This window comes from Rhamphochromis longiceps, linkage group LG7 (genome assembly GCF_057381845.1).
Source record: "Rhamphochromis longiceps isolate RC_006_pf linkage group LG7, R_longiceps_female_GT1.1, whole genome shotgun sequence".
NCBI lineage: Eukaryota > Metazoa > Chordata > Actinopteri > Cichliformes > Cichlidae > Rhamphochromis > Rhamphochromis longiceps.
Genome location: NC_140563.1, coordinates 8,023,123 through 8,041,510, shown reverse-complemented (window position 1 = coordinate 8,041,510; position 18,388 = coordinate 8,023,123). Strand labels below are relative to the sequence as shown.

General features: G+C 42.3%; 1 protein-coding gene across 1 annotated transcript; it reads left to right on the top strand.

Annotated features, from left to right (window-relative positions):
- Nucleotides 1-2: 2 nt before the first annotated feature.
- eea1 (early endosome antigen 1) lies at nt 3-17,718 on the top strand. The gene is made up of 29 exons (XM_085411891.1): nt 3-145; nt 3,099-3,176; nt 3,301-3,413; nt 3,527-3,581; nt 3,668-3,733; nt 3,840-3,870; nt 3,945-4,049; nt 4,253-4,374; nt 5,816-5,971; nt 6,889-7,005; nt 8,159-8,497; nt 8,918-9,067; nt 9,427-9,546; nt 9,829-10,032; nt 10,274-10,474; nt 10,616-10,729; nt 10,948-11,103; nt 11,218-11,357; nt 11,451-11,781; nt 11,855-11,956; nt 12,044-12,238; nt 12,400-12,582; nt 12,723-12,908; nt 12,983-13,114; nt 13,342-13,527; nt 13,614-13,852; nt 14,911-15,031; nt 15,148-15,246; nt 15,336-17,718. The coding sequence occupies exons 1-29, from the start codon at nt 122-124 to the stop codon at nt 15,456-15,458; spliced, it is 4,188 nt and encodes a 1,395-aa protein (XP_085268017.1). The 5' UTR covers nt 3-121; the 3' UTR covers nt 15,459-17,718.
- The last annotated feature ends 670 nt before the right edge of the window (nt 17,719-18,388 follow it).

The window sequence follows — 18,388 nt, the reverse complement described above, 5'->3', positions numbered from 1 at the left end:
GACCCGCCCATCCGTCGCTGCTGTTCCCTGAGTCCGGTCAGGTGTTCGCCGTTCACAGACGTAAACTTGGCATTTTGAAAACTGTCAGGATTTCTTGACGGGACAAAACACAATCGAGGCTATGCTCAGACGGATACTGCAAATGGTAAGCTATCCGGGGGACAAAGCAATCATCGGGATCGATTTTTGTTTAGGCAACTGGAGATGTTTTCCTCAGAAGACACAGGCCTGTCTATGTCTGGTTTCGTGGTGGAGACGAATGTTTTGATACAAAACGTATCGCTGATGGGCGGGTTTACGTTTAGCTAGTGAGAACTGGTAGGTTGAAAAAGTTCCTGCAGGTCGGAGTGAATACATCGAGCGCTCCTTGCGTTGGGCTGACACAGCTAACCATTAAATGCTAACTTGGATAAAACGAGCATGCTAAAGTGGACAGGAATGAAACTAGTCTGTGGATTATAATATACTTAAATTTTATACCTCTTAAGGGTTATTCCATTATGGGAGAGCTTTAAAATCTGATATATTTAGTCACTGACACAGTTTCTATTCGTACTTTCCGTTAGCTAGCTATGTTACAGGAGTAGGTAGGTTAATTCATCGTCTTCTCGTCACATGCTAACAGTGACGTTAGCTACCTACTAGTGTTGGGAAGTGTTGTCATCTGGCTCACCACAACGTAGAAACACGCGTTTTAACCAAGTAAACACAAAACTGTTCATGCTGGCAGGGTTAATTAAACTGGCTGCTTGTCTTTAAAGTTAATTGTGAGAGTAAAGAGCAGAGGTCAGCTACTTGGCTAGCTTCTTAGAAGACTACATTTACCACAAGGCATCGCTCCTCGCGTTAGTTTGTATACATTAGTTAGATCACAATACCCATTCCGTTTTTATTTAGGTCGGTACATTTTTAAAGCGCTTAGTACTGTTTTGTTCTGTGTTTTTACACATTATCTGTAGCCTTGTAATTATTAACAGCGAAGCTGCAAGGACGGGAAATTGTGAAGGCAGAAGAGGTTAAACATACCTGGAGATCGTGAACAGAGAGGTCTAGATAAGTGTCAGGGCTGATTTGAGACAGAAGCATGGCAGGAAGACTGAAAAGTCCTATTATAAGATGGTAATAAGAGACAGTGGGACTGACAAAAAGGCCAGGTTGAGTGGTTTGGAGACAAAGTTAGAGAGGAAAGGCTGATATAGTTTGGATATGTTGAATACATGCAGGGGGTTGGTGCAACAGAGGGGATAGTATGGATAGGGTAAGATGAAGGTAGATGATCCCCTATGGCAAGTCCTAAAGGGAGCAGCCAAAATAAGAAGTAGCAGCTTTGTAACCGTCACCACCTTTTGGCTATTATTATGGGTTAATAGGACTAAAGGGAGACATGCTCTGTTTAGAGAAGACAGCTCACATCTCACCCCTTTTTATATAAGAGAAGTTGCTTTTGAACCACCTTATTTACAGAGTGATTAGACACTCAGGTAATTTGATAGGTTCAAATACTTATCAGGCCACAAGATACTGATTGCAGTTCATTTTATACCTTTGCCATATCACAGTTGCAACACCACCCTTGACCTTAAAGGGATTTCAACAGGTTTTAACAGCAGTTTAAAAGATGACAAATATTGCATTTCCAGTCCATTTCAAAACAATGTACAATAATAATCCCACTGGTAATGCAGTTGCTATTATTGAAGAAGGCCTGTAGTATAATACAGTTTTGTATATTTTTAATGTATGTATATTTATTTTTGAGGCTAGTAATATTACATAACACACACACACACACACACACACACACACACACACACACACACACACACACACACACACACACACTATTTGTTGAACTAGGGTTAAAGGTTGCTCCGTAATGCAACCCAACCCTTAAGTCAGCCTTTAAACAAACTTAGGTCAGTCTTTGCTGAATGCCCAACTTGCACAAACACTAATTTTGACCTCTTTCATTCATGTCACCTGCACCAATAAATCCTTTTTGTGAATGGAAAACCTGCGGAACATCTAGCTAATGTGTTTGTTTTTCAGGCCAGTGGGCTAAAGCCTTGCACATTTCATGAAGTCACAGAAAATTTGTAAACACATATGTTAAATAGTTATTGATATGCAATAACACAGGAAAGGCAGATAGTCTAGGTAAATCATTGCTGCTTTTAAAACTGAATCTGTGACCGAAGCATAGCCACACTAGCACCACAGCGTCATATATGTGAAATGCTGGAAGCACTGATAGGAACTGTACAAGGAAAGTCAGTCTTGGGGAAATTTTAAAAATATTTCCTAGCCAGATTACAAAGTGTGCTCCTGACATGACACTTAGCATTGAGATCAAATAGTTCCTGCTTGGTTAGTGGATGTTGTTTCTCACAGTCGAGGTCCTTTCTTTTCGTAACTCCAGGCAGCTTTCATGTGTCTCTTGCTAGAAAGGCCTCTGCCTTGCCTCTTTATCATGAAGCCCAGGTGCCCGATAGCTTAGTTTGGCCTTAGCAGTTAGGGCTAGAATGACTCTTGGCGTTCTAAAAATCTTCCCTTGAAGAAGTGTCGAAGCTCCAGATCTGTGCCTTAACACAATCCTAGATCCAGGCTCTGTAGGGTGTTTTAGTTCCACATGGTCAGGTTATGCACTGGTAAGCACTGTTACACAGTAAGAAAATTCAGGGTTTGAATCTCCTGGTTGGCTGGGACCTTCTTATGTGGAGTTTGCATGTTCCTCCTACACTCAGAAGACATGAATGTTAGCTTGGCTGTGGAACTGATGAAGATAATTCGCTTAGAAGTGCATAGAAGAACTTACTGAATGAATGTATGGGTAAATGTGACTTTAGGTTCTTTAATATGTCAGACTTTACATAGACAGATATGTGCCTTTGCCAGAGATTATTAACTACTATAAATATTACAGATGAAGAGAAACACGAGTCATCTCAGTTATATTTTAAATCTTAAAACAAATGGTGTTGTTAATGCTTATAACAATGTGATTTCAATAGATCACAATGTTATAAGTTATGGACTTTTAATTTTGTCGCGTTGAGGTATTGAGCTTCAACATAAAAGTCTTATTTTCTGTTCACCAGACTCCCGGGAAGGGAGGGTCTCAGAATGCAGAGTCAGAGCAGCCCAGCACCGACCTTAACCACGATCAGACATCTGAGGTAATGTGGATGCACTTTGCTTTTAACTGAGAACTTCTACTTTTGTTTTTTCTTTTAGTTTTTGCTGTTTTTATGTTTTTTTTAACTGAAGCAGTTTTCATTAATGGCATACTTCTGTGTGCAGGGCTTCATCTGTCCTCAGTGCATGAAGTCTCACAACTCTGCAGAGGAGCTGTTCAAGCACTATGAGCTGTTCCATGATACCGGAGACCTCCCTGCTCACGTGGCCCCCACTAGGTGAGATTAGCGTTTCTGATCAAAGCATAGAGACTGACCTCAGTACGTTTGTGGCAGTGTTTAATTTAGTGTTTGTTTTTTTTAATCAACATGGTATTTTTTTTCTCTTTTAGGGAAGACCTCACAATGCTGCGGCAGGAGGTCCAGGACCTGCACACTTCTCTCAAGGTATCGCTGCGTTTAAACTGTACCTGTTAGTGAGCGGTGTAAATGATTCTGCAAACTTGATTTATGAGTGTGTTTTTCATGGTTAGGAGGAAAGATGGTTCTCTGGTGAGCTAAAAAAGGAGTTAGACAAAGTCCAAGGACACCTGAAGCAGGTAAATGCTTCAAGATAAAAAAAAACATGTTTTAATGAAGAGGTGACTTTGTGAATATAAAACATGATGCTAATGCAGTGTTTCTCTCATTCGCTCACATCCGCAGAACGATGGGCAGATGAGCGCGGATGATTCAGGTAGGGGACCCTTAAAGTGCACGTGTAACTACACAGCAGATCATCAGTCGCTAATATGTCATGCTGTTTTTCAGTACTTGAAAGGAAGCTGAATGAAGCTGAGACAGAGAAGTTCAACATCAAACAGATGAAAGACCTGTTTGAGCAGAAGGCTGCCCAGCTGGCCACAGAGATAGTAGGTTAGTGTTCGGCCGGACAACTGGGAGGCCTGTGTCTGTGGGTCTGCATCATCATTTATTTATTTTCCTTTTACAAATCCATTTGACCTTATTCAGAATTTTTTCGTTTTTCAACCCAGCCTCAAGGAATGAGTATTTTCCGGGATAAATCTGATTAAATTTTTTCTTTTTTTTCCCATTTTTTCCATCACTGAATCCAACAGATTTGAAGTCCCGTTACGATGAGGAGAAAAGCCTCAGGGAGGCTGCTGACCAGAGATTAGCCAAGTTGAACGAACAACTGCAGGAAGCGAAGGAGGAGAACGAGCGACTCCAAACAGAGCTGGTACAAGAACACGCTCCAAGTGTCTTTTGTTATTTATTCTGTTCTCTCGAGTAAATGTTTTCTTTAGAGTTTGACCTCCACAGTGATTTCAGTTTGACTCTGAGCTGTGTTCCTGAAGGATCAACACAGGCCCTGTCCACACATTTGTCAAAGACATGTTGAGAAAAATGGAATCTTAAAAAACTTTTATCACCAAAAAAAGTGAACTGGCCTCAGCAATAGAGTCGTGTGGTTCAAACGTACAATTATGCTCATATTCCTGTGCCGTCTGGCCTGAACAGGTGTTAACTGTTCCAACTGGTTTATGGAAGCTTCACCCAAAAATGCAGCTAGGTCCTTTTTTTTGCGTCTCTACATCATTTCGTTGGATTTTAAATCAAACTATCAATATGTGATATAAGTGAGACTTACAGCTTTAATTTAAAGGGCTTAATGAAAAATTTGCATTACCTGTTTAGCAATGACGGCCATTTTTATTCATATTCCCCCATTTTCATAAGATCAGAACAATTGGAAAATTGATAACCAGCTTCATGGTTCTCTGATTATTCCACGACAAACTAAGCAAGTAAAGAATCTCGAGTTGATTTCAGGCATTGATCTTAGCTTTGATAGCTTTTCATTCGAACTCTCAATATCAGGTCCATAGAGATTTTGGCGCAAGTGAGGGAGGCTATAATTAGGTTTAAAAACCCAGATAAAAACATTAGAGCGAGAGTAAAACTTTTAAAAGTGACCAAATCAACAATCTGGTACATTCTTAAGAAGAAAAGAAGAAACACACTAGCCAGCTCAAAGTGCCTGAAAGACCACAGAAGATAGCTAAAGCTGATGATCGCAAATTCATTCTTAGTTTAAAAAAAACCAAAACTTGGCAACATCTAACCAAGTCAAAACATTCTCGAGGAGGTAGGAGTATCATTGTCAGAGTCTACAATCAAGTGATGCCTTCAGGAGTATAAACGCAGAATGTTTACAACAAGGTGCAAACCACTGGTTACGCTCAGGACCAGGAAGACCGGAGTAGACTGCTCTTAAAAAAATCCAAACAAATCTTCGGCCTGATGAAAACTGAATGATGGGAAGAGAAAAGTTTGGAGATGGGCGATACAGGTCACGATGTGAAGCAAACAATTGCTCTCAAACATGGTGGGCACAGTGGTATGGCATGTGCATGTATGGCTGCACTTCAGTCACATATTGACAATTTAAAATCAGCTATCCACTAATGGAACTAACAGTAAATTTAATCCTAAAACCACTGAGCTGTAGACTCTTGGATTTACTGAAGTCAGAACATCGTACTGGTGCTGTTCAAAAGCATTTTAAAGTGTGCACGCCTGGTGAATTTCACATAGCTTTTGTCTCTTGCTGGACTTGTTGTGACCCGGTCCTTTTTTCTTTTTTTTAAAACATAGTGTTTTTTTTCTCTGCCCCCTAGCTGCAGCGACCGGGCGTTGAGGATGTCGAGGTCCTGCAGAAGGAGCTGGTCCAGGTGCAAACACTGATGGACAACATGACCCGTGAGAGGGAGGAAGAGTCAGAGCGCCTCAAAAACCATTATGAGCAACTGCAGGCTAATTACACTACCTCAGAGGTTAGAACGCCGAAACACCTGTTGTGTTTGACGCTCTTGACTGTCACAGTCACATAAAAACGATTGTTTTCATTGTCTGTGTAAATATTTGAAAAAGTTTAATTTGACTTACTTTTCACAGTTCACCAAAGACAAGAAACAGTTTTGTAATAAGTTCTGAAAAAGTTCAGATGTTCTTTGGGCTTTGTGCCTAATTCAGCCTTTAATTAATGCATGGTGAATAATTCAGCCCTATTTCCTGCATTTTTCTCCCAGAAGGAGAGGACTATCTTTAGAGCTCTATCAGGCAGCCGCGGGCCCTGAACCTCTCCTTCTGCAAATGATCTTAAAGACCTACTCATATTTTTTTACACACTGAAAAAAGCAGATTTTGAGAATATTTAGAGGTCTGGGTTTTAATTATATAATAGCTGTCAGATATAGTTGACGAGGAGCGCTGTTAGGAATTTGCCAGCTGTCTCCAACTCGCTGTCGTTTTAGTATATTAAACACATGTTTGTGTGAAATATTCAGATTTTTATTCTCTCAGCTCAGCAGCTCTGTGCTGCTGCTTGCTGTTGTTTCGTGACTCACTTTTGTCCCTCTGTCTTTTTCCCTTTCTTCCTTCTGCTTCTCACACACTGCACCCCTCCGCAACACTCACAATACTCAAGATTCGTAAACTGGAGGTAAACAAGTTGGCCCCCAAATTTAGTTTCATTTCTTTGGAGCTTTGTTTCGTTTTTGTCTGAGGTTTCTTTACTTTTATTAGTCTGTGAATTTATTTTATTTACTTATTAGCTTTTGTGGAAGTGAAGCCTGTTCATTACTAGTCTGTGTTTTATTTTATGCCAGTCCTTTACAGTGCTGCGTCTGTTTCGTCAATATACATTTGTCTTTGAGAAAGAGTCTAACGTGTCCTTTTTACTGGACTGCAGATGACCATATCCCAACTGAAGGCAGAGCTGGAGAAGGGTCCTCAGGAAGCAGCCGTCTACACGCAACAGATTCATGAGTTGCAGAGCAATTTGAATAACTTGCAGCAGCAAAGTCAGGTAACACACGCTCACCACACCAGAACCAAACAGCTACAGCTGTTGTAGCTATTCTGGACGAATAAGCACAGGTGCAAACGTGTCTACTTTTACATCTGTTGCACTGCAAGAATGTGTAGGATTTACTTTTTCCCACAGTAACATTACTCAGTCTCAGCAGCTGCTGTAAACCTTCCTCTGTTGCTCAGCATCAGGTCTCATCACAATACCCTGCTGTCACCAACTGTCTTTGACAACCCAGATATGTTGGCAAAACTTACACGCGGCACTATAATTAAACCAGCGCTGCACTGCAGGGGTGAAATGCAGTCACAGGTAACAGCACTGCTGCAACGGGAACTGGGGAAACGTAGCCAGAGATTAAATTCTCAACAGCAGTCCTCCAGCCTTCTGGTAAGAAGGGGATTAGAGAAGTGGATCTCCAGCACGTTGCCACTGCCCTGTGCTTCTCCTAACAACAGGACACCCGAGACCTGATACAGATATTTGTCTCATGAGAATAAAAAGGGGCAAAAAAAAGGTTGAGCAGATGGTGAGAGACAGGAAGTGGGGAGCAAGAGGAGAAAAGCAAAAACACGGAGAAGGAAGGAAATGCATAAATGCAGAGTGGGGGTCAAAAATCTAACGAGGGTTCTTGGATGTCTGTGAAATCCAGATCCCCTGTCACTCTTCCTAGTTAGCAGCATGCTTCACTATTAACAACATTATTTTTCTTTGTCGCCCTGTTGCCAAGTTTGCAGCCGGAGCAAGTGCTGTGCAGCTCTGTGTTGTAAACCATCCTCTAGAAATGGCATACCTCACTTTATTATAACAGGCCACTGTTCTTTTCCATTGCTCGTAGCACATGAGGTCGTGCGGGGCGGGGTGTGTTCATGACGTGGTGCAACTCCTATCACGCTAACGGTTTTAATTTAGAAAAGACAAATGGTTCATGTTCCGCTGTGACTTAATTAGCGGCTGTAACATTATCAGTCTTTTTCAATAAGACCCTGCTCACTGCCAAGAAGTAACACAAGGCAGTCATTTTTGCTTGCTCTTGTTTTGTCATTCACAAGTTTTGTTCAATTTATGGAAAAACTTCACCACCATAAAGGCCAAATGTCTTGGCATAGATCGCATAACTGACTGATGTTGTCTTCTGTTATACTTGCAGAGCCTGTCTGAAAAGCTTGCACGCAAGGAGAAGGAGTATCAAGATCTGGAGGAGCATCTAGGGGCTGAGAAAGCTTCCAAGAAGGAAGTCCAAGAAAGCCTGAGGGAAAGGGAATTAGAAGTGCAAGAGCTGCAGGCTCGGGCCACAGGGGCTGAGGCGTCCCTGCACAAAGCCCAGATGGAGGTCTCAGAGAGGGCTGAGGAGGTGGCAAAGTTGAAGAGTGAGATTACAGAGCTAGAGGTGAAGCATGCAGAGTTAAAGGTTGAGAGGAAACAGCTGGAACAGCAGCGGGAAGAAAAGGAAAGCCAAGGTGCTCAGCAGCAGACTGAGATCAGTCAGGTGAGTCAGGCAGGCAAAGAAGTCACAAATGCTTCTGTTGTTAGAAAGAGTTGGAGAAGAAAACATCAGAGGCTCTTGAAAATGTGCTTTTGCATACATTGTCTAAAATGTCTCTTCAAAACATGAAGTGCTTTTAGATGAACGTTGTTGCAAATTAGTATAAAAAAATACACTGAATATAATTTGCTACTTACATTTCAGTTACACACATAATATCGTGTCAAATATTTTGGCTGGGAGGGTGAAAAAAACAGACTTAAACCATAATATTGGTTTAAAGTGCAGCAAAAAACATGAATAAAAAAACGAACACAGTAGAGTTGATTTTCCACATCTAAATATCTGGTATTTCTTGCTCTTGGACTTTGTCATCCTTTGTTATCTACTTTACTCTTTACTATCGTCTCTGCGCTTTTCTAGCTGCATGCCAAACTGTTGGAGGCAGAGAGGCAGCTGGGTGAGGTGCAAGGTCGATTGAAAGAACAGAGGCAGCTGTCGGGGGAGAAACTCAAGGACCGCGAGCAACAAGCAGCCGACCTGCAGCTCAAACTCTCCCGTGCAGAGGAACAGGTGGGCATCTGCTGGAGCTTTAATGATTCTTGTAGGGAAATTGGGAATTGGAAAGAGCGAACATCAGAATATCTGCAGATAGAGTTTTGTGCACTGAAAAATAGTCAAATATACTTTTGATTTGTTTATTTGACTAAAATTCAGGAAGGAATCAGTGATGGACAGGACAAAATACCCCCCCAAAAAACAAAAGAAAAAAGCCCACACACAAATCTTGATGAAAGAGTTAGAAAGGTGGTGTATAATTTAGAGGATTGGTTAACAAATGGTTAACAAATTTACCTGATGTTAGGTGTATAGGCAAAAAACAGTGTGAAAGCAATAAAGTTAGTAATGATGCTCATTTGTTTTTGCCTCAGTTGAAGGAGAGTGCCAGTAAGAGCACAGACCTGCAGCACCAGCTGGAGAAAGCCAAGCAGCAGCACCAGGAGCTGCAGGCACTGCAGCAAAACACCAACGGCAAACTCCGCGAGGCGCAGGTAAGGCTCCTCTGTAACCTCTCACCTCAGACATTTATTATATCGTCAGTAAGCACAAAGCATAAAAAGACAGCTGTGTTTAAGATTTATTAATTTGAGTATTTAACTGAAATCACATTTAATTTCATCATGATGGAATAAGATTTTATTTACGGAAAGATTCAGCTCAAGTCAACATTTTTCCATGTGTATCACATCACAACCCCAATGAAATAAAGGATTTACAGTTTTAAAAAAATGAACGAAATACCAAAAGTCTTGTTTGTTTGTCTTGTCATTTAGAATGACCTGGAGCAGGTGTTGCGTCAAATCGGAGATAAAGACCAGAAGATACAGAACCTGGAAGCTCTGCTTCAGAAGAGTAAAGACACAGTGAGCCAGCTGGAAGCTGAGAGAGAGGACCTGTGTGCCAAAATCCAGGCCGGGGAAGGAGAGACAGCTGTCCTTAACCAGCTTAAAGAGAAAAACCATGCACTACAAGAACAAGTGGGCACACACACACACACACACACACACACACACACACACACACACACACACACACACACACACACACACACACACACACACACACACACACACACACACACTCTTCTAGATTGCCTCACCTCATGTCCTTTACTGTTGTATAGAAGGAAAAAAAACATTGCATCATATAGAAAGACCAGCATTGAGCTCTTAGTCATTCCCCGAGTTTATAACTTTTTTTCATGTGTGGGATTTAAAGGTAACGCAGTTGACAGACAAGCTCAAGAACCAATCAGAGAGCAACAAGCAAGCACAAGATAATCTACACAAGCAGGTCCAGGAGCAGAAGACTCTGCTCCGCTCGGCCCAGGACCGAGCTCATACCCTGGAGACTTCAGTCACTGAACTCACCACCCAGCTCACGGAGAGCAAGGAGAAAGTGGCCCAGTTGGATACTCAGGTAAGCCTCTGATAAACGTGTCTGACTGTAATGTGTTGATATTGATATAGGTGTGTTGCACACGTGCTGCTTAACTGATCCAAGCACACTACGTTGTGTCTTTAGTTTAAATAGTGAGAATAACAGATTGTTTTTCTGCAGCTGAAGGCAAAGACAGAGTTGTTGCTCTCTGCAGAGGCAGCTAAGGCTGCACAGAAAGCAAACCTCGAGAACAGCCTGGAGTCTGCCCAACATGCACTACAGGACAAGCAGCAGGTTAGCTTCCTCTCTGTACCACTGGTGTTAAAATTTGGCTAAAGCGCCCCACTGCTTCCTTTGTAATGTGTCATATTTCTTTCCTTTGAAGACCGAAACAGTGAAACACAGTTTTCACAGTTTCATTTGACTTTGTGCTTCTTTTTTTTTTGTCTGTTCCACCTCTGCTCAACTTTTTATTGCTGCTGTCCTTCACTCTGCCTTGCTGTCCCTTTTAGGAGCTGAATAAGGTTCAGAAGAACCTGGAGGATCATGGCCAAAGGCTCAAAGAGAGACAAGAGCAGTGCACACAACTAGAAAGCAGTCTGAAGGAATGCAAAGACAAGCTACTGGCCTCAGAGCAGCGGATAGAGCAGCTGGAGGGACTCGGCAAGGTCTGCGTTGAGTTCTCGGTTTAAGAGATTTATTTTTGATCTGAATGATGTAACACCTAGAAAGTGCATCCATGTATTGCTTTTATAAGTTAACGTGGTTTTTTATTCTAATAGAAATTGGAGTCACAGGTAGGGGAGATGCAGGCTGCACGGGATCAGGCGCAGCAGGAACTGCAGCAGCTGCAGAAGGAAAGTTCGGAAGTTAAAAAGAAAGCCAAGGAGCTACAACGCTTGCTGGAGACTGAGAAAGCAGGGTGAGAGATTGTGCTTTTTAGTTTTCAGAGTAACTGTATTTTACTGATTTTTCTGTGTTTTATTGAATAACCTCCTGTCTTTCCTCTGCCAAGTGCTACAAGTCTGCAGGAGGAATTAAAGAAAAAGGCAGGTACCTTGAGTGATGTCCAACAGAAGCTAGCACAATCCGAGCAGGGGATTGCTACTTTGAAGGCAAACCTGGAAAAGGTGACCCAGGAGGGAAAGTCTCAGCATGCAGAGCTGGATAAAAAAGCTCAGAGTCTGGCAGCAGAGTTACAAAAGGCCCAAGAGGGAAAAAAGGCTCAACAAAAGGAGCTTGCAGCTACTCAGGAGAGTCTCGGAAAGGCTAACAAGGCACTGAAAGAGAGTCAGAGTCAACTGAACACTGAGAGGAAGAACCATAAATCAGCTATAGAGGAGAAGGTAGGTTTGGTTAATCTGCAGCCTGTGAGAAATTCTAGGAAACAATTACTCACATGATTCCATCTCTCCCCAGGATAAGTCTAATGAAAAAGCAAGACAGGAGCTTCTGAAAAATAATGAGTCCATCACAAAGGCAATGAAGGAATCCAAAGAACAGCTGGAGCAGATGAGAGAGGTAAGCGTCTAAAAAGAAAATGCAATATCAAATGTTATAGACTTTAAAATCCAACACATAAACATCTGTTGTTTCTGAAACTGTCAGTCAGAGAAGCAGCTGAAAGTGCAGCTGACCTCATTAGAACAGCAGCACACAAAGACTCGGGAGACACTGAGGGAAAAGGAGAACGAGCTGGAAAAACTGCGGACGCAACTGAAGATGACCCAGGGATCTTTGGAAGAAGAGATTAAGAAACTGAATGGCCAAGTGACAGAGCTAAAGGAAGCTGGTGTCAAGAAAGTAAGTACTGTCTTTAAACTAAGAAAAGAGACAAGCGTTGTACATCTCCTCATTAACATTGTGGTCAGTGTTTCTATACTGAAACAAGTCATTCTCAATGAGTTGAGCTTTGTAACAGTGGACAATCCATCACAGTCTGTTACTTTAACTGTTATCTCCAGGCACAAGAAGAAAATAAGCTGAGGGCACAGGTGTCAGGGCTCGGCCAGGAGCTGACCTCCGAGAAGAGCCGGACAGCAGAGCTGCAGAAGGCCTTGGAGCAAAGCAAGGAAAACATCAGTAAGCTTCAGTCTGACGTGTACGGAAAAGACTCTGAGGTTTCTGCCCTCCGTCAGGATCTCAAGGTACATTAATGCAAGCGAGACGAGGCTGTTATAGTGCAGCTTCAGGTGATTCTCAGTCTCAGATTGAAATGTATTAAATTATACTCACGGATTTTGCAGTGAGTGATTCTAAGTGACTTTCAAACTTCTTCTGTGTGCAGGCGTCTGAGCAGAAACTGAGCGTGGCTCAGGAGGAGCTGGCTGCTAATCAAACCCATCAGTCAGGCTTAGAGTCCCAGATCCAGGACTTGAAATCAGCCCGTAGCTCGCTGGAGCAGGAGCTTGCCAAACGGGACGAGAAGCTCCAACAGAAGGAGCAAACCCTGAAGGAGTTGCAGAAGCAAAAGGTCTGGGAAACTATTAACACCTAAATGTTCACAGTTATCAATTCATTTAATCTAAACCGTGCCAACTGATTCAGGGTCAAGTTAAGGAGGAGCTGGACAAGGAGAAGAGCAATGTGGAGGAGCTGAACAAAGCAAAGAGTGTCCTGGAGAAGAACAACAGCAGGCTGACTTCAGAGTTAAAAACACTAACAGAGAAGAGCGAGAAGGTCAGTCACGCTGCTTAACAAGCAGCAGTGTTTGTCTTAAGATTTAAGATATTAGATATTGATATATCTCATACTGATATTTCTCATGTTGGTGTGTCAGGGATGCCGCAAGGCAGCATTCTAGCCAGCAATTTGACATCATAGCTGTGAAGAGATCACAGATGAGTTATTGCTTCTTTTGTCACTGAAACTTGACCAATTCGATGCCCATAACTGTGTCTTCTCAGGAGCTCGGCGAATTGCAGGAAGCCAAACAGCTGTTGATCCAGCAGAAACTTGAGCTGCAGGCTCAGGTGGAGGCAGCACAGGGTGCTCTCAAGCAGGAGCAGAAGGAGCACCAGACCACCAAGGACGGCAGGAGTGAGAGGGAGGAGCAGCTCCTAGCTCAAATCAGGGACGCTCAGGATCAGCTGGTAGGCTCCCAAATCCCAAGAAATACAGTATTAGGCGCTTCCCTTCTTATTCCTTTCTCTGACACGGTCAATTCTTCCATCAAAAGGCAGCAGAGAAGAAGAGATGGCAAGAGCAGGTGAAACGTGGGGAGGAGGCAGAAGCTAAGATGGGTTTGCAGGTGACAGCCCTGAATGAAAACGTGGCCACGTTGAAGAGGGAATGGCAGGGCAGCCAGCGGAGAGTCGGCGAACTCGAGAAACAGACGGATGAGCTGAGAGGAGAAATCGCTGTGCTGGAGGCCACCGTGCAGAACAACCAGGACGAGCGACGGGCTCTTTTGGAAAGGTGAATTGATATTACTTCTCTTTGACCTTTGACACTTTGCTTAGCAGAGATGCTATAAACCCTGAAAAGGTATGAAATATCCTTGACCGCCTTGAAAATTCACTGCTTTTAGAACCATTCACAGTATTTTATTGGTCATATATTCAGTTCCAAGAAAAAAGAAATAATACTGTATATGTTACCATCCTCAGTGCTTTATAAACTCTTTAAACTCCATAAGTTTAAATTGGCTCAATGTTTTTTTTTATGCACAGCAAATCAAAAATAAGTGGGAAATTCTCTAAAAGGAAAAAAATAATGAACAAAATAAATATCAGCCAGCAGGTGCAAGTCGAAATATATCCACTTTCTATAATGTTTTTTTTTTTAATACACCGAGAGCTTGTCTTTGTTAAATTGCCTACAGATCAGTTTCAGGGTGAAAATGCAGTTATAACAACAGAAAGATTGTTGAGCTGGACTGAATAAAACTCCACACTATGAAAAGCTGATACGCCTCATTTCCAAGTAAAATTCAGTAGCTGTCAGGAGCCAAACAACCAAGGATGTACAGGCACAGGCACACTTTCTAAAATGCAGGTTTTATTATGCCCCCAAAAAGATGCAGATAATATCCAAGAAACATAACCATGAAAATAGGCTATTTTAAGAAAAAGTGTAAATAAAAAAACAATCCTTCTCATGGCGTCACAGCAGATGGTTAATTCGATTTGGTTGGTCTCTGCACTTAAACCATTTCCACTCCCAAGCCACCCACAGGCTGGAGCAGCAGACAGGTAGCAGATCAGCTGCGTGGCTGTGGATGTGACCATCACGAGCTTCAGTCATGCCTTACAAATGAAAACATGTAATTGGGCCCATCAGGAACTGAATGCTAAACTTAGCTTATAGTAGAAAACTTTAAATGATGTTTAAAAGCGTTTTATATTCATGTGATGATGTAGTTATAAAAAACTGTCACACCTCCTAACAAATGAAATCATCTTACCCATTTAGGAAATGCATTTTGAAGCTTAAACCATTAAATAAGATGACGTCACTCTACGGTTGTGTTTCAGGTGCGTGAAGGGTGAAGGTGAGATCGAGAAGCTCCAGGCCAAAGTGGTGGAGCTAAGGAGGAAACTGGATGACACGACGGCTGCCATGCAGGAGCTCGGCAGAGAGAACCAGTCGCTTCAGGTCAGCACCAAAACTCAGAAATTCTAAAATAATGAGATGATGAAAAAGGAGGCTCTTTATCATAGCGATAAAGTTAGACGACGTCTGATTGTGCCAGCTTCTGTTGATCCTTTTAGATCAAACAGTCACAGAGTCTGACCAGAAAGTGGGCTGAGGATCATGAAGTGCAGAACTGCATGGCCTGTGGGAAAGGCTTCACCGTCACAGTCAGGAAGGTGGGTATTATTTTTGTTTTTAACCCATAAGAGAGCACGTTTGAGTCGTTCCTTACCCTGAGCCTCTCTTCTTCTCTCTGAATGTCCAGCACCACTGCAGACATTGTGGAAACATCTTCTGTGCCGAGTGTTCGTCAAGGAACGCCCTCACTCCATCCTCTAAAAAGCCAGTACGCGTGTGTGAGACATGCTTCGAGGAGCTCCAAGGCTGATTTTCTTTTGTTTTCCCCCCTCTCATTTCTTTAACCCTACTTACCCGCCCACTCCTACCTCCCCCCATCCCTACCCTACCCTTCCCTTCATCCCTACCCTACCCTTTCTATTCCAATGGGCAGAAGAAGGCATGTCTTTGTCATTTTTAATGTGCACTATAAAGGACAGACGCTGTGCAAAGACTCCCACCTGAATGTGACCTCTGACTCTGGTGTGGAGGGTAACGAGGAAAGGATTTTTGCTGAGGAAACACCGGAGCCGTGCGATGGGTCGGGGTAGGACTGGTTGGGATTGTCTGTATCTGTTTTTGTGCCTTTGCTACTCCTGTGGACTGCCAGAGAGCGGAGACAGTGAAAATCAAAACACCTACCATTTCTTTTAAGTTCGTATCCCACTAGTAAGTTATAAGGCATACGTTGTGAAATGTTTGGCATCATATTTGTTAAGACACTGCAAAAGTGAGTATTGTAAAAGTGATGTTGTAATCTGCCCTGCAAAGGTAAATGCAGTTAACGAGTATTTGCTTTTTATCGCTACAAAGCTCTGCAGCAGGCCCATCACAAAGATATGTGAGTTCTAATTTTGTTGCAAGAAAACTCTTAAAAACTTAAGCGATCTTGCATTTTTTTATACGTCACCTCTCAAAGTGTAAAAAAAAACACGCACACACTTAGTTGCTGGCAAAACGAGGCTGTGAAACCCTGTTGGGTTCAGGATTTCAGCAATCTATAAAAAAAAAGTTGTCTGCAACACTGCGCAGTGGAAATGATTAAACATCCTTCTAGGGATTTTTAATCTTAAAAATCTGAAAAACCCTCCGTCAAAAGACTCGTGCACCAGCGTGTTTCTGTACAGACCTTCGGATCAGTTACTGCGCGTTTCCTTTGTGCGGCAGAGCGTTTGTGAGTCTGTTGGATTTAATGTATTCATGACCAAAGAATGTGTGCAGCAGGAATACAGCCGAGGTCTAAGCCCTGACTTTGTTTCATTTATCAGTATTTTTCGACGTGTCGTCATTTTTAAGTCACGGGGTTGCATATTTTTATCTTGAAAACGGCATATGTGGCAATCTGAGAGGCTTTTTTTTTTACGTGAAGTCGTGTTTTTGTTTTGTTGTGTCCTGTGCCACATTACTCTTAACGTGTTATTTTCTTCAAATCGTGGTGCTTTCTGCAGACTTAAAGGTGCCTGCATGTTAACTTTTTTTTGTTCCTTGCTGCTTGTCTCCACTCAGCAGCACTGACCTACTGGCTGGAGTTGTGTGTTTTTGTATGCGTGTTCTGCTTTCAAGCAATAACTGTGGAGGCGCGTGTGTGTGTGTGAAGTTGCTGTAACAGAGTGTGTATTTTAGTGTTAGGCCTGCTGTGTATGCTGAAATGCACTGTATGAATGTCGGCTGCTCAGAATCTCAGCTTCTCTCCGGCATGTTGCTCTTGGGGGCTTCGGTGCTGCTTTCAGGAGCAGCGGTTGCTGACGGCTCTCTGTCCAACGTGTCTGCTGCTGAGGACAATGTCAAAGTTGATTCCTGCTTTGTTTAATTTATAATTGTTGATCGCTCCTGGTAAGATCTTTTGTGCAGTTGTCAGTAGACTGGAGAAGGTCACGATGTAACAAGCAGCTTGCTTCAGACTTACTACGTTAGCTCTTATGCTTGTATGCTCATTACAAAAGAATGTCTGTCTCAGTTGCCATCTTTCAAAAACACCAGTCTTTTTGCTTCAGTGGTTTTGTTATGTCTACCTCAGATTGGCCCAGGAAAAGCACTATTTCTAAATGATAGACATCACAAATGTTGTATCTCTGCCTGCATTCGATGAGGGATTTTGTGACTGATCTATTATAGTGTACAGACCCGAAACTCTACAGAGATGATTTGCACCTTATCGTATTCTGGGCTTGTTCGTATGAGAGCTCAGCTACAAACATAGGACCACCGACTTTATACAGGCTTCGGCATTTCTAGCACCGCTGTACTCAACTGCTCATTAATACTAAGGCTGTCATCTTTGTAAATGTTTGTAATGAAAGAGAAAAATAAAATCTATATAACACTCGTGGGTGTAGAAACATGATAACGGTGAAACTGTGTGGATTCATCGGCGTCTTACTCATTTTTACCAAACGGCACCACAAACGTGAAGACACTGAATTGTGGCTTGCTTTGTGTTGCTCTCACTTATCATGCATGATGACTTTACTGGCCTGTGGCTCACACGTTTCTCCATTGTTTAGTCATCATATTTGGCGGTTGTGAAAGTGTGTTTTCACGCAAACATCCTGCACGTCACCGCTCGCCTTTAGCAGCGTCGACGTGACTTTGGCTCACTGAAGCTGGATGAGGGAAGTGATTTATGTTCACATGCACCAGATGATTTTTCTAATTGTCATGGCAAACGTAAAATAAAACCTGCAGTATGTTTGTATCTTACCGTGTCATGTTTTTGTCGCTTTGCAGGAATGATTCTCGAAGCCTCTAAAAGCGCTGAAGTTTGAGAAATGCACACAGCACCAACAAACAGCAAATGACTGAAAGAGCAAATCACATCTGAACCCGATGTTCATTCAGTGAACATTTCCCACTACACTGATTAATCAAGTAGTTTTTTAAATGAATTCTGGATGTTCTTCCATGCTGTCTCAAATATCGAATCCATGCTGCTTTCTGGAGGTCTTTCAAAGTTTTCCTAATTTTCAGTCCTATCCTTGAACCTGACAATTCAGACAATTTTTTTTTTGTTAAGGAACTTAAGAGTGTGCTATGAATCATTCAACCATAAAAAGGGCTGAACCAGTGTAGTATCTACAGCTAGCAGACTACTTGGAACTTGGCATATCTTGGATGCTGTGCAGTATGTCCTTAAAAAGATGAGTGGATGACAAAAGAAGAACAGATGGAAAATCCAGCAAATACTGGATCTGGCACTGGTGA